Below are 14,780 nucleotides of genomic sequence, written 5' to 3' on the forward strand. Positions count from 1 at the left end.
AAGGTCGTTATTACAGACAGCAGAGAGAGATGACTGGAAATAATGGAACCAGCTGGACACATATTGGGGATGTTGGGGTTCATGGTCAGCATCTTAAGCCCTCAGCCCTGGGTCAACACATTCTCTAGTTTTAAAAACTAACACTTGTTGACATCCATCAACCGTGTCTTCCTCCCTGTAACTTAACGCTCTGCTATACTGTAGGAAAGTTACATCACTAAGTGCTGTCATTTTACTGGAGAGGGCAGCCTTACACAAAAGGTACGGTCATGGGGCTACAAGGTTTCTTCCTCCTGGAGGATGGACGAGCACAATAAGTATCATGCCTGCGAATGTTTTCAAGAAGCTGGTTATAAACCAACAAGAAAATAAACAAATAGATGGACAGACCTACAGTCCTTGGTGAAGGTAATTACCGTCTCTAAATTAGTGATAATCCAAACCTTCTGACACAACTTGAGAAATATTAAGCAGCATGAGGAATGTCTATAATATTGAGCCTGAGGTCACACATGACTCTTAGTAGAGTGCGGCCCATGCTGAGGCCCACAGGAGAAAGTAATGCAAAGACGTCTCACCCTTGTTGGTGGTAGGGGCGCTGGGTGTGGTGGAAACAAGTGTGGGTGCTTCTCGCCACGCTCGCTCCAGGCTGTTGTGCTGCTTGGCTAGCTGCTCAATGGTCTCCTCTAGGTGGGTGCGCTGCTCTCGCTCATACTGCAGAGCCCGCTGCCATCTCCTGCTGTGAGTCTCTGCTAGGTCCAGAAAGTCTCGACACGCCTGGGGGAGCACATGCACACAAGAAGAGGAACACACAAAAGTTGAATTCCTATAAAATAGTCTGAAAAAATAAAAATAAAAAATGGATTACCTTCCTGAAATAAAATCTGTTCAGATTTTTTAATTGAGGTGCAAGTTTCTACTTGCAACAAAAACAGCTCAGATGTTTGCATTTAACGCAGATTTTCATAAAACCATTAAAATCATAAAACCTAGGAACGTTTTCACCTTTATTTAAGTCAACAGATAATACTATACTGAGAAAAAAAATCCTCAGGATCATATTTCCTGACAGTTTACAGCCATATGAGAGAGAGAACATTGGGATGAAAAGGTGTTAAGACATTCGGGCCAATTATTGTAATCAAGGTTATTTATCACTATTGTTTCGAGCAATCATCAATGTGATAATTAGCCGTCTACTGGGCCTCCCTGCTGTGTAAATGTGCCTCAGAGCATCATGAGCTTGAGGTTAAACCTCTGATTGGGTAGCAGACTATATTGAGTCCATGGGGGGCATCATTGTGACTGCCGAGCTTTTACTGCTGAGAGTTTACTTCTGATCAAACATATATAACGTGTCAGCATTTGTCCGACAGCCGTGTCTCTTAGTGTGCTCAAAGGTCAATGAACACCTCCAGCATTCTGTCAGGAAACAATTACTTTCTGACCTCGTCCCTTTCGGTTTGATTTAACAGAACTATTCAGGAGACAGGGACCCTCAAAGTTGACGCACTTTGGACAACAAATGCTCTTAAAAATACAGATATCTCTTTCAAAAATAAATCTATCCGTATGTTTTTTTGATCGGAAAGCTAACAAACAAGGTCCTAAAATGACAGACTAGCTCCAGGTGCCAGATATCTTATTGTCACATCACATGATCCTTTGCAGTGAGCAGTTACAAAGAAGTACCAGCCTGCTTTCACATCAAAGTCTTCCAAGTGGAGGTTGTGGAAAGCTTTGCAGTTGTTGTTCTGTGCTGCACAACCAGCTGAGAAGATGGTTCTCCTACCTTTCTTTCAAGGACCGTACGACATGCCTTTGACAGAGATAAAGCCGTGTCAGGCATTCTGAAATTGCAGCATATAAAAAAATGCTGAGAATTTCCCCCAACTGTCCCTCACATAACAGAGAAAAATGATGAGATGTGTTTCATCCTGGATGACAAAGCTAATTCCCTGGAAAATCTCCAACGACCAAGACTTCAGTGATGAAGTCCCGCTCATTTGGGCAATGTGCACACATCAGTGGAGCCATACACAGCACGAGGAGGAATAAACTGTCCAAATGAGATAAGCGATGCATCGCCAGCCCTTGACCAGTGGCTTCAAAGGAAAAAGGAAAGATCTCTACACCTTCACATGACTCTGCATTACACGTTTGCCGACTTGTGCTTCCTTATTATGTCATTTTAAGGGCCATATTTATGCATATTTATTTATGTTGGACCAAAGGTATTGACATTGTAGATAACAATCAAATAGAAAGGGGTGAGGTCAGAAATTGATTGATTTCTGACAGACAATATGCATGATGAAAATGTCATGTGACAGTCACTGAGCTGTCAGCATAGTGGGCCTCAGAGGAGGGTTTCTGAATAATCACTTGGAAACTTGCCTTTTTGCAGTCGAGCATTTGGGAGCATTTTTTGGGAGGCTAGCCATTGTTGCCATTGCTTCCACATGAGCAGAAGAGCCCATAATTAAATATGGTCCTTTCAGTATTTGCAGCAAAGAGTTAGCTTGAACCACTTAGATAAGTTGTGAGCTGGAACCGGAGGGATGTGCCACTCAAATAATCTCTGTTGTCTGGCTGGTGAGAGTGCAGTATCACTTTGAGGCAGCAGGAAGAGAAACAAGGATGCGGTAACACCTTACTCCTTCCTTGATTTGTTCCCAGACTGCAGGATACCCATCTCTCTGATGAAAAAGTATTTGGTATACCACATTGAGTTTACTTGTTGTCTTGAAAAACATCATCACTGACATTTCACTGACAACAGAGCATTAGAGAGAGGCGACACCAGGAACGGAAGCAATACAAACTGATAGCTAAAATAACAATTTGGGTATTACTTCTGGATTTTCTGGTCCAGAGTTAGTGGTATGTTTGATAAAGACACACGCCATATAATTAGTAAAAATGTATTTAACTTCATAACAAACTAAAATGAAATGTGTTCTCCAACAATACTGTATGAAAACAGAATGTGTTATATTACTCCAAAAGTAAAAAATACAAAACCATTGTTGACAAGGTTAGAAGAGTTCAGGCTGAACAAATGATTTATGCTCATCTTGTTGATGTTTTAAAAAAAAGTAACTAATGTGTAAAGATCAAGGGATTTTAATGGTTATAACATAATATTTTAAAATCATATGCATGGTACAATTGTAATATATGTTGATAGTACTAAAATATCCTTACCCTTTACAAAGGTTAAATTTCAGTGGCGTTAGATGTTTTAGAATATAATAATATCTTGTTTGCTCAAAACAATGCATGGAAATCACAGAATATGTGTCAGTAAAAACATCCGATCAAAATCTTACCTCCAGCAGTCTCGCATGAAGTGTCTAAACATCGATGTCTGAGACTCGAGTTTAAATGTTAGAAGTGCATGTGACATTGTGGTTCACTTCCTCAGACATTGATATGAAACTCAACACCCACTTAAAAAGTATGAGAGTTCCACTTTTTTATGCTGAGTCTCAAGTACAAACGCAGACTGCATGTGACTTCCATTGGGGGGGAAATAAAGGCTGACAAAAAAGGAAACGGGCATGCAGAAATCAAACTAAAAAGTCCGGAATGAGTGACGTAGCAAAGACTACAAAGAACTTGAGTAACGTTTCATGTGATTAAACCATACCAACAGTAGTGCGTAGGCATGTGAAAGCATGCACACACAAACAGGCGAGAGTCAGGATTCAGTGACACACGTGACCAGTTACATCATCACTCAATGAACTAATGCAACCCTCTCCAAAGGCCAGGGTCAGATCACAGAGCACATGCAGTTGTGTCTTGCCGTTATGGTCTCCTTCTTCCCTCGACCCCTCCTCCTTACATGCATAGCCTGTTTCCTTTGGAAAGCACATGGAAAGCACAGTAACATCCAAGTAAATGCCTTCACAATGGCTGAAAAACGTAGCTGCATAAATCCAAATACCCATATCCTGCGCTGCCTTCTGCTTAAAGAGAGCCATTTACAAGCCCCAAATCACTACGGGGAGTTTGTGGCAGCACTTCTTTCTCATTAGAAGCACATTCTTGGCTGACCTAAGGACATTTTAATGTGTTAGGCAGTCCAAGAGGATCTATTTTATCGCTTGTCCGGTAACTTTCAATTTCCCAAACCAATGAATAAGTAAAATGGATGACAGAGAGAGAAACAAGGGGCTCATCATTTTGAGCCTTCACATAATTTAAGTTTTTTTTCTTGTCACAACACTATGGCTCAAGTCCCTCAATAGGCGGCATTAGCACATACTTAAGCATATAAGGAATAGTAATGTCCTACGGCCTGATTCCAAACCTAATCTTAAAGTATAAATACTTGCTGTTTAACCACGACTAAATCTGACTGAATTATTCGACACCTAACAGCCAGACATTTCACAGAGAAAGAATAAACTAGAGTAAACAATGAATAAACAATGCTATCAACAAAGCCATTGAGAGAAGCAGGAAGAAGAGACAAACCTTGTGTGATTGTATGGTTTAGTCAGAGCAGGTCTGTCTGTCTCACTGTGGTCCAGAAGGTTCTGACATTCCTCCCCAGGCAGGGAGGGTCAAGGGTTTGAGAGGGGGGGGAGGAGGGGTTATTCCTGTCTCCCCCCCTACCCACTATCATATCTAGTATCAATCCTTCAGCACCTCAACTCTCATACACTACTAGCACACTGTAAAGCCAAAGGCATTTACTGTTGAGGGGAATGAACCCGGGCCAGATACAGTAGAGCGTATACTGCTTATCACATCCAACACAGAGTGAAAACTGAAAATGTGGTTGTGGTTGTTGTGCTGATTTAAATATATTAGCTGATATAGCTAAACTGCAATACGTTATTTTGAAAGAGTCATTTTTTCGTTGCTCTCCTTTCTTTCTTAAAGTTTTTTGAGGGGGAGCGTTTACTTCAAAATCACATCCAAAATATAAGGATGGAGTTTCCCGTAGGTTGTACAGATTGTAAAACCCTTTGTAGAAAGTATATTTGTGATTTTTGACGATACATATAACATTAAATACAGCAGAGATTCTTAACCATAAATTGAAACGTTATTAAGCTGTGAGCTAAGTTAAAGCTACTTAGACATAACTATTTCTAACAGGATCTGGCAGGGTCTGGACCTGCATCTCTGGGCCTGCAGCCCACAGGCCCCACTGTAAGGTGATCTCATCACTCAACGCACTGACCAGGGCACTATATAGATGATTGGCATTCCTGTCATATTGATCATGCAGGACGCAGGGCACTCAGCTCACTGCATCTTGTAGCCTGGTCTGCTGGAGCTACTTACATTGATCATAGCATTGGAAGTGATGCGGAAGAGGGTGGCTCGCTCGTTGACTGCCTTGATCTTCTCCCCTCCCTCCACAGGGACTTTCAGACCCTCGAGTTCGCTCAGGGAACGCTGCAGGGCCGCCCCGTGCTTCGCGATCAGATCATTACATGTGCTGAGGTCGTCGAGCTTGCTGACGAGTATCTTCAGGGTGCCCTGAATCTCGCTGCGGTCCGACTGGGATGTAGGCTCCTCGTCCCCCGAGTCATCTGGAGGGTAGAGGAAAGAGGTCACGTACACCATCTTGAACAAGAGACGATTATTAGGACTTGTGAGTACACCGGTCATGAAAAAGAAGATAAACAAAGACAATTTAGAAACGTTTTTCTCAGGTCATTTTAGTAAACATATCTAACTGCATAGCTGCTAAATTGAAAATACGTACAGTACACTCTGTCCTTCTTATGATAGATTTCCCATTTAAGGTGACTCCCCGAGCTACCGTGGCAAACTCCTCCATTTCTCCGTGGTAAACTGCTATAGGCAGACGTAGTATTGTTTTAAATGATAAAGATAAATTACATACGTTTAACAATGATTTGTACCACTGATGAAATTAGTGTTAATTAAACCGTTAGTCAGATTTGACAGATGGTTTTGTTTGACACACATAAGTACGCCCATTAGACATCAGCGCACTAAATATGAATAAATAATATGAATATTTAAATATAAATATCCCGAGTAGCTTATCCAACGTAAATGTAAGCTGTGTCAGGGCATTTGAATACAGACAGCTCGTCCATAACCGTGAGCCTTTGCGGTAGCAGCTGCCTTTCACTAGGATGTCACTAAAGAGAGGTTACTCAAGTTTAAACAGAACACACAACAGTGTTGCAGCGTCAGCCTTGCATTACACACACGTATGCACGCACAAGCAGATTCACAGAATGACAGATATATACAAGGGTGAGACAAAGGTCCATGAACAGCCTTGTGACAATGTAAAAGGAACAAATCCATGAAGAAAACACAACTCCTGATCTTCTGAACTAAAGTAGACGAGAAGTATTTGCACACCTGAGTATTAAATCTAACTTCACACAAAAGAATATGCCCAAATATAAAAGCATCTGCGTTTGTGTATTTGTGGTTCAATAAATCCCGCTCACAAAACAAGCCGATGCGGCTGTGAGGAATTAATAGAATCAGCTTCAATGTCAGCACATTTACTCTGGATACATTACTGCCTGCTGAGAAGCGATAACATCCCAACAATCCCACCAGAGGAGTGACGTATAAAACTACTGCTGGAACATGAAGAACAATAAGTAACATGAGGACAAGGACCATTCTGTGCATCTCAACAAGGACAACGTATTTAAAAGGTTCAAGAGCAGAGTGAGAGTCTCTCCGATCCATTAATCCACCCGGCTGACCCCAACATCTAGAAAATGCTGCTCTGCTGTCTTCTACACGCCACCATACAGAGTCTGCTGTGTCACATTGAAAAGGTCTGTTATATAGCAGATAGGAGAGACTGTCGCAGTCTTGGTGCGAAGCAGCAGTACAGCAACACTTTCTTCTAGCACCAAGGCAGCCGACTGTGACCTCGCAGTCGAAGAGACCATCACCCCTGTCAAGCCTTTAGTATAGCACGGATCTCCGCCTGGGGCATGCTGGTAGCCTGGCAGGCTCAGCACTACATCATGTAACAGCAATAGACCGAATTCAAATTTGACCAAGACCTTTTGGCCAGTGCAATGTTACGCTCTACTGAGAAATAAGCAGCACAGAGATATCTCCACACTGGAGTTATCGTTAAGAGGAGATGATGCTTGACACCTAGAAACAATGCTCTAATTATACTGCTTTCTAATGTATCTTTGTTAAATCAACGGCAGCACAATATTGTGAACAAGTTCCTCTAAATGAGTAACATTTGTGAGTCGAAAAAGAAAGAAGAGTGAGAGAAGGAAGACATTAGGTGAGGTTGAGCAAAGGGGACAAAGAGAAGCAAAGAAAACAATCCCTCACCATGTTTGCATTCCCGGGTATACATTTTCACCCAAAAGGCAACCGAAGTTCAGCCAGGAAGAAGCAGCACACAAACTGAGCTAAAACGTCAGAGACAACATGTGAACATCTTGAAAAGGCTTTCAGAGAGACACAACCGTCTGGCTGTTAGAAGGGACAAGACAAAAACATATCAGCCCAGCCAAAGGTCAACCTAGCAACCTTACAGCAACAACAAACCCAAAAGCGAACATGGATCAGAAATCCATCCACACGTTACCGGCAAGCAATAGAGTCGGAATCAAGTTGAATCACACAGAATTGCAATAAAGTCCCTGCAGAGAAAGGCAGGAGAAGAAGAGGCAAAAGCCGAGGTGTGTCCAGCTGCAGTGCACAGGAAAGCAAGAGACAGTGGAAGAGGCGAGTATGTTCAGAGAGTCGGACAGGGTAATGGAATAAGCCTTGAATTGATAAAGTGTGACTATGACAGAGCAGCTTTACACGGATAAGTTAGTTGGCCAGTTGATGTAGTTTTGAACTTCCTCCCACGAGGCAACAATAAGCCTCCACCAAATCAGATACATTCATGTGTACCCCCCCCCCCCCCGAGTTCAAAATGAGTCATTTTAAAAGAAAAGAAAAGAAAAGAGTTTTCATACAAAAATATTCAAAAATTATATTTTGACATATATTTGCCACGTGATAAGAGAACAACTGACACAAGGACACAGAACTAGAACTTGGAAAATGTCTTTTTAATTTCCTTGAAGTTAGATTTGTATAAGCATAACTCAAATTTCATATATGTATATGTACAGTATATAGTCGGAGTGAGATTACCATTTTTACACTTTAGAAAAATTCTGTTTTGAATGACTTTATATCCTGGATTAAAATTCTCTATTTCACCCGGATGACTGCTGTGAAAAACAAACAATAACCGCTTTCTTTAATTTGAAATGGGTACATGACAGGAAGTATTGATGCTATTGAACCGATAACCGTTAAGGAATTGACTGTGGAGGTCAGGAGTATAAAGTATGGCTTTATGCAGGATTGCTCGACTCCCGAACACTTAGTTCATTAACTTAACTGCTTAGAACGTCTCCTTTATTTCAGAGGCAGAGTCCCCACACTTCCAGTGTCCCCCCAAGGGACCTTATCTCGCACATAATACTGTAATAAGTGAGCTCCAATGTAATGATACATATTTCTTACCAGAATAAGGTCCCATGGTGGTCCACCAGAAGGGGAGGCACGTCCCCCTTTCTATTCATCCCTGTTTAAAATCAATGCTGAAAAGTTAAAGTATTTGGGAATGTGGATCACATATAATTATAAAGACCTCTACAAAGCCAACGTCCTGCCCTTGGTAGCCTGTGTGAAACAGGACATTAATCGTTGGGATTTGCTGCCCCTCCCTCTCGGAGGGAAAGGATCAAAGCCATGCTCTTATTATTCCCCCTCATTTTACCGATGAGTTCAGCAGCTTCAAGCAATGCCACTTAAAAATAAACTGTCACATGCACCGGCGCGTATTTGTTTAGAAGAGACTCTGCTTACAGCACTTCACCTGCAAATTGAATTTTCTTTCCTAATCCTCACTGAGACAAGTTGCGAGCTGCAAGAACACACATTTAGTATGTTGGCTCTACTGCTCAGACACCCTTCAACGGCAAAGAGAAACCAGTACACAAAGGTGACTTTAATCTAAATGAAGCCTCCACAAGTGTGTCAGAAATGTCCTTTCTGCAATTTACTTTTGCTTCACTGAGCCAGATCCACGTAGGATCGATAAAATGTCAACCACTTCCGGACAAGTTTGATTACTGGAGATGAAAACCCTTGAAGCTAAACATATTCTATCAAGTGTATATCACTCAGACCTGGAATAAAAAGTGATGACTGCATTTAACAATAAAGCTGTGTCAATAAATACTCTATGCTCTCTGTGCATCACCGTCACTCACTGCCTAGCTCGCCCCCTCACATTTCCATCCTCTTCCTTCCCAACAACAGATGTGGATGGATGGCTCTCCGTAGCGAAGTCGAGGCAAGGGCAGGAGCCCATTACCACGCCAGGCATGCCTCAAGGGCGGTCTACCTCCCCCCTTCCCCCTCAGAGAACACCCTGCATAGACACACGTGCACGCCTCTTCCCAGGGTGTCTCTACTGAACCCTCCTACTCAGAAGTTGATATAATTTAAGCAAATATCTGTGTCTGAAGCAAGCTGGGATGCCAGTTTACAGGTCACAGCTCATCAAATCACAACACTTCCAACACATAAACACACATGCATCTTCCATCCATCCTCAGCATGTGCATGCTGTCGCTTTTCCTCCCTTTGTTCCCTCTTTATCTATTGTGTCGAGCGTAAAAGGGCGAGGGAGGGAGAGAGAGCGAGAGACAGGAAGCAGGAGAATAAGATGTGGGAGAGCGTAATTGGGAGAGCAGTAGTCTCGCTGCCGTCCCACTGTCAGGCTCGTCTCTCTCTCTGCCCGTCCCCGAGGACCGGCTGTCAGATCGGTGGAGCCAGGCCTCCGGCTGACAAGATGTCACCCCGTGGCAGAAAGACGTGCACGTCGAGCAGCCGAGCACATGGCACAAATGCCATGCCTCTCTGGATTACAGATGGTATTTGAACATATAAGGACTTATCAGAGGGGAAACTGAAGTATTTTAGGAAAGAGCTCACTTTTATTACTGATGGTTATTGGAGTTCATTTTTACAGTTCAGAATCAACTTTATGTGGTGGACTGTAGAGAAAATGAACATGGCATCAGCAACAACATTTCTATGTCTTAAAATACTAGCAGAATTCTGATTCTCCCTAAAATCTTATTTCATTACTAAATCTCATGAATGCACACATGAGACCCTTGTTAGTGTGCATAGACTACGTTGTTTTAGGATGAATGGTGATTCAAACAGATCATTTTGACAATGCATACTGTATAAACTTATTCTAATACAACAGACCTGCAATAAATCATACTCTGTCCCCTAGGAATTACATTTATATGGTAATAATAATAATTGTATCTCCAGTTCTATTTTGGATCACAGCCAGGCAATGTTTTTTTAGGGAAATGCGGCATTTGAAAAATTGTAGTTTAAATGATAATGATGTATCAAACTAGGATCATGATCTTTCTATAACAAGTGCTGCGAGAGTCGAAACAAAACGATAAAATACAAGCACATCATGCATCGCAAGAGCGGATGTTGTAGGTAAACACGTGAAATGAATGATGTTTACATTTTAAATCAACAGTGTGTGACTTGCCAGATGTGTTAATTAACAAAGGTTCCTCACTGTGGTGAGCTAAAACCCCACATAATCTACACGGCATCATGTTTCCTGCTAAACTTATTGCGTTTGTATACAAACGCAATTTCTAGAAGATTGAGTTTTATAACTTCTACCTTCATAAATCTTACAATGTTAAGTTTTTGTTGAAACTGCATTAGAGTGGTGTTGATTCAACTTGATGGTTATTTTATATTACCATTTATATGTTGTTTGTGGTGCTTTTGGAATTAAACAGCGCTATGAATGTTTTTATATTTAGTTTACCCTCATTCATAAAAATTAACGAAAAAACATTGGAAAACCGTTTTAGCAAAAATATACTATTTAGTATTTATTATTATTTAGTAATAGTAATAATATTATTGCAGTGCTGTTGTATTAACTACCTTAGTTTTTGTAAGCATCTCATGCTATTGTACAGTATGTGGTACTTTGTTATCCTTTGGCTTTAACCAAATGTACACTTTTCATACACAGGGAAAGCTAAGTTGACACCACATCACTTTTTTATTGCTCAGGGCTCCAGATGTTTTTCTTTTGCATATCAATCATAACCCTAATTAAACAATCATGATTATCAGATATTGATTCCAATTATCCAGCCTTCATGCATTTACAACCTGAAGACCACAGAGAGTTTATGCCTGTGGTTGGAAGATATTTCTTTCAGCACTGACAGCAAAGTGAGAGGGAGATGACTGTTTTTGCAGCTGACTGTTATGATGGAGTACAGAGAAAGAGAATATGTGAAGGTGTATCAGAAACAGAAGAGGGAACAAGGTAGATGAAGAGCGAAGATGCGTCCCAGGGGAGTGTCATCCTCGCCGGTAATTACTAACCGGCACCACACATCCCCTGAGATCCATCACAGGGAGACAAACAGAGGAGACGGCAGGTTAAACCCGGTAACACGGCGCTCAGCTCTCCACGAGCAAATGAGAAACTGTGCAGTGCAACTCATCACTGTCCCCAGAGCTCTGCAGCACAGCTCCGGCAGTGTTTCCAATCGAACACTCCCAATAAGCAGCAAACAAAAGAAAAGATGAACAGCAAACTGCAGCAACTAGGCAATGTGTCTTAATTCAGTAACATTTCATAATGTGCAAGAATAGACAAAAAGAAAAACAATCAGACTGCTGACTATTAAGCTGTAGATTGATATTCTGGTGTGCCGAGGACATTTTATGAATTCCCAGCTGGGCCATCAGACCTGTGAGAGGCAACTAGCTCTGGCTTACTGCATAACTCCTCCAGTCTGAAGGTTGAGGCCATTCATTATCCTACTGCACAACCTAAGACTACTAACTGGGCTCATTTACACAAGTCTGGTCACTGACAGGATTTCACAGGAAATGACTGCAGTAGTAAAAAGAGTGTGCTTCTCCACAGACAATGAATCACAAGCTAAACGTGAAGCCTGTGTTTACCATCTGAAGCAGCAGTGATCTCTTCATTGTCTGATTTACACTAGATCTACAGCACGAGAGATTTGTAATCATTGGAAGGCAAAGAGCTTAATTAAAGCCCATGAATGTGAGACTGGTAAGCATACATTAACTGAATGCATGCTCACACACCACTCCTTCATTTACATGCACGTGCGCACACGCAGCTGATCAGGCTGTGAGAGGAGGAGGGTCTGTGCTGTCAGCTGCCCTGGTTCATGTAAAACAAGGCAATAAAATGAAGATGGAAATGTTAACGTTTTGAAAGACACGTCTCAATGACAGAGATACAGTATGTCAGGTGCATCTCCCTAACATAGTGCATAGTGTGTGTGTGTGTAGCATGGTGTGTGTGTGTAGCAGTTTTAAAGTAGTCGCTCATGAACTTACACCGGCAGAGAAACATAATACGAACACATCCTTGGATGTATTCATCCCAACACGAGGATGATATTAACATTGAGACGATACAAATCTGTCAACCGTCAGAGATTTTAACCAAACTGTTTACCTTAATAGCTCTCCCTGTAATATCTCTGGCTGGTTTGTATTAGATCAACATGGGAAATGTTACGCATCTGTGAGCAGGATCGCTTTAAAGCAAGACTGAATTTGGATTTTGGATTTTAAAATGAATGTGGTGAAATATTCATAATTCACTGGCCACTACATCCAATACAGACACACCCTGTTTGCATATTTTATCTATAGACCTATTTTTGGAAGATTTTATGCATTTCATAACTATATCGCGATATATAATGATTACATTTGTATTTTATCTACATTGCCCACTCCTACGAAGCACTGCAACAGCAAAAGTTTTGCTTTCAGTTGAAAAGAACAAACTGTTGGTTTACGGTCCCCGTCTCTTCTTGAACACCCTGATAATGTGAGTCAGAAACACAGACGTACCTCACTACAATGCGTTTATCAAAGTGATGTGGAATCTCACATGTTAGTGCAGCTCCAAGAGCGGTTTTACACGTCCACAAGTCACACAATAATTCTGTTCATCACAGCGACCCGAGAACAGAGAGAGATTTTCAAGAGAACATTTCATTGCCAGGCTTCAGATGCCACTGATCGTCACTGACTCAAACTTCAGCTTCATAAAAACAAAATCCATGCACAAGAACTGCTGCTTCCATTGAAAACTACAAAACTACAAAATATGGCACAAGGGCAAAAGTGTACACAACTTCTGTGATCAATAGAAGAAGAGGCAGACTTTCTCTGTGGGTGTATTAGTCATTCTACAAGGGTAGAGTAGATACAGTATATGCCCATAGGACCTTCACAACTGCATGGTCACTTCAATCTTATGAGACAATAGTCACAAAATGTTTGAGAGGCTCGAAAGATTGCAATCAGGTTTGTTAGCATTAAGAATGAACCCTTACATGAAGTTACTGTCTCTTTCTTGTTCTGCTTTCCTCTTCTATTCTTCACAAATCCCAATTCCTGCCTAAAACTGGAGCACTGCCTTCCTGACAGTGACAATGACATGGCTGTCAACCAGATATGATTGTTTGGCATGTGTGAGCCTCCCAGAGTGGGAGCATCTCATTATTCAGGCCGTTTTATTTGTTACTTTTTTTAAGCAGCGGCCCAGTTGGAACCGGCGCTAACTGAGCTAAAGTCGTTTCTACTGGCCCTGAGCCAACGCTTAACAATTGTTATATTTAACTTTATTTACATTTAACTGTGTTCTACCAAGAACTGGTCTTTATTTCGGTTGATTTTGTTGCTCTGATTTACACCCACACAGTTGTTTTGTGTCGATCTGTTAGTTCTACTAACAGCTAAATGAACTAGTTGTTTATGGACATGGATACAATGAACAAGTCGATCTAGAATTATTTTTTTTTTTAATACAGTAAAAGTTTAGTCACAGGTCAACAGTTTTTAAACTTCCATTGTTTTAAAACAGGGTCATCTCAACTTTTTTTATGTAGAAACCAATTCGACAAGAAGAAAGTTGCCAAGAACTCCTCATCATGTCTTATATTACTAGTTACAAGTATTCACATATCATAACACAACACTCATAACACAACTCATGCACATTTATTTTCTATATCCATGTTTCAGATTTAAACATGGCAAACTCACACAATGGAGGCAATGGCAGTATAAACCCAACTATTATACTCAAGTTCAAAGCACTTTCATATTTGAATATTACCGCTGATACACACGCATACAGGATGTCCTATGAAGGCCTTTGATCCATCACACTATGTTGTGACGCTATAAGAGACCAGCTAGTACTACGGTGTAATGTCCTTGAAGGATTTCAGACTATTGGATCGATGTTCAGAGTTGTGATGTTGGTTCCGACTTATTTTCTTTGTGTAAATGAATCACATCCCAACATTCGTATGGCAGAGAGTGTGCAGAAGCCTCCTATGAGAAGTCTTAAAACAATATGGCGTATACCACCGATGCCAAACTAATTCCAGTGAACAAACTAGGGAGACAGAGCGCTCAGGGCTTAAGAGCACAGCTGTTCAACTCAACATTGTCCAACTCCGCCATGGGCAAGAAAACTGATGAAGTGAGAGAGCTGGAAAGATGTGAGATAACCCATTTTTCATTGTTCCTCCAAAAGCGCGCACGCACGCACGCACGCACGCACGCACGCACGCACGCACGCGCACACACACACACACACACACACACACACACACACACACACACACACAGAAGTAGAC

At 41.4% G+C, this 14,780-nt stretch overlaps 1 protein-coding gene across 9 annotated transcripts in view; it reads right to left on the minus strand.

Moving 5' to 3' along the window:
- osbp2b (oxysterol binding protein 2b) overlaps positions 1–14,780 on the minus strand; it is a 41,494-nt gene that overhangs the window by 8,541 nt on the left and 18,173 nt on the right. For all 9 annotated transcript variants that reach the window (XM_031856440.1, XM_031856441.1, XM_031856442.1 and 6 more), the window contains 2 exons: positions 5,305–5,555; positions 579–777 (listed from right to left, as the gene is read on the minus strand). In XM_031856440.1, the coding sequence (XP_031712300.1) occupies positions 579–777; positions 5,305–5,555 (450 nt within the window). The remainder of the gene's footprint in view (positions 1–578; positions 778–5,304; positions 5,556–14,780) is intronic.

This window comes from Anarrhichthys ocellatus, unplaced genomic scaffold (genome assembly GCF_004355925.1).
Source record: "Anarrhichthys ocellatus isolate YVR2014 unplaced genomic scaffold, GSC_Weel_1.0 scaffold17, whole genome shotgun sequence".
Lineage (NCBI taxonomy): Eukaryota > Metazoa > Chordata > Actinopteri > Perciformes > Anarhichadidae > Anarrhichthys > Anarrhichthys ocellatus.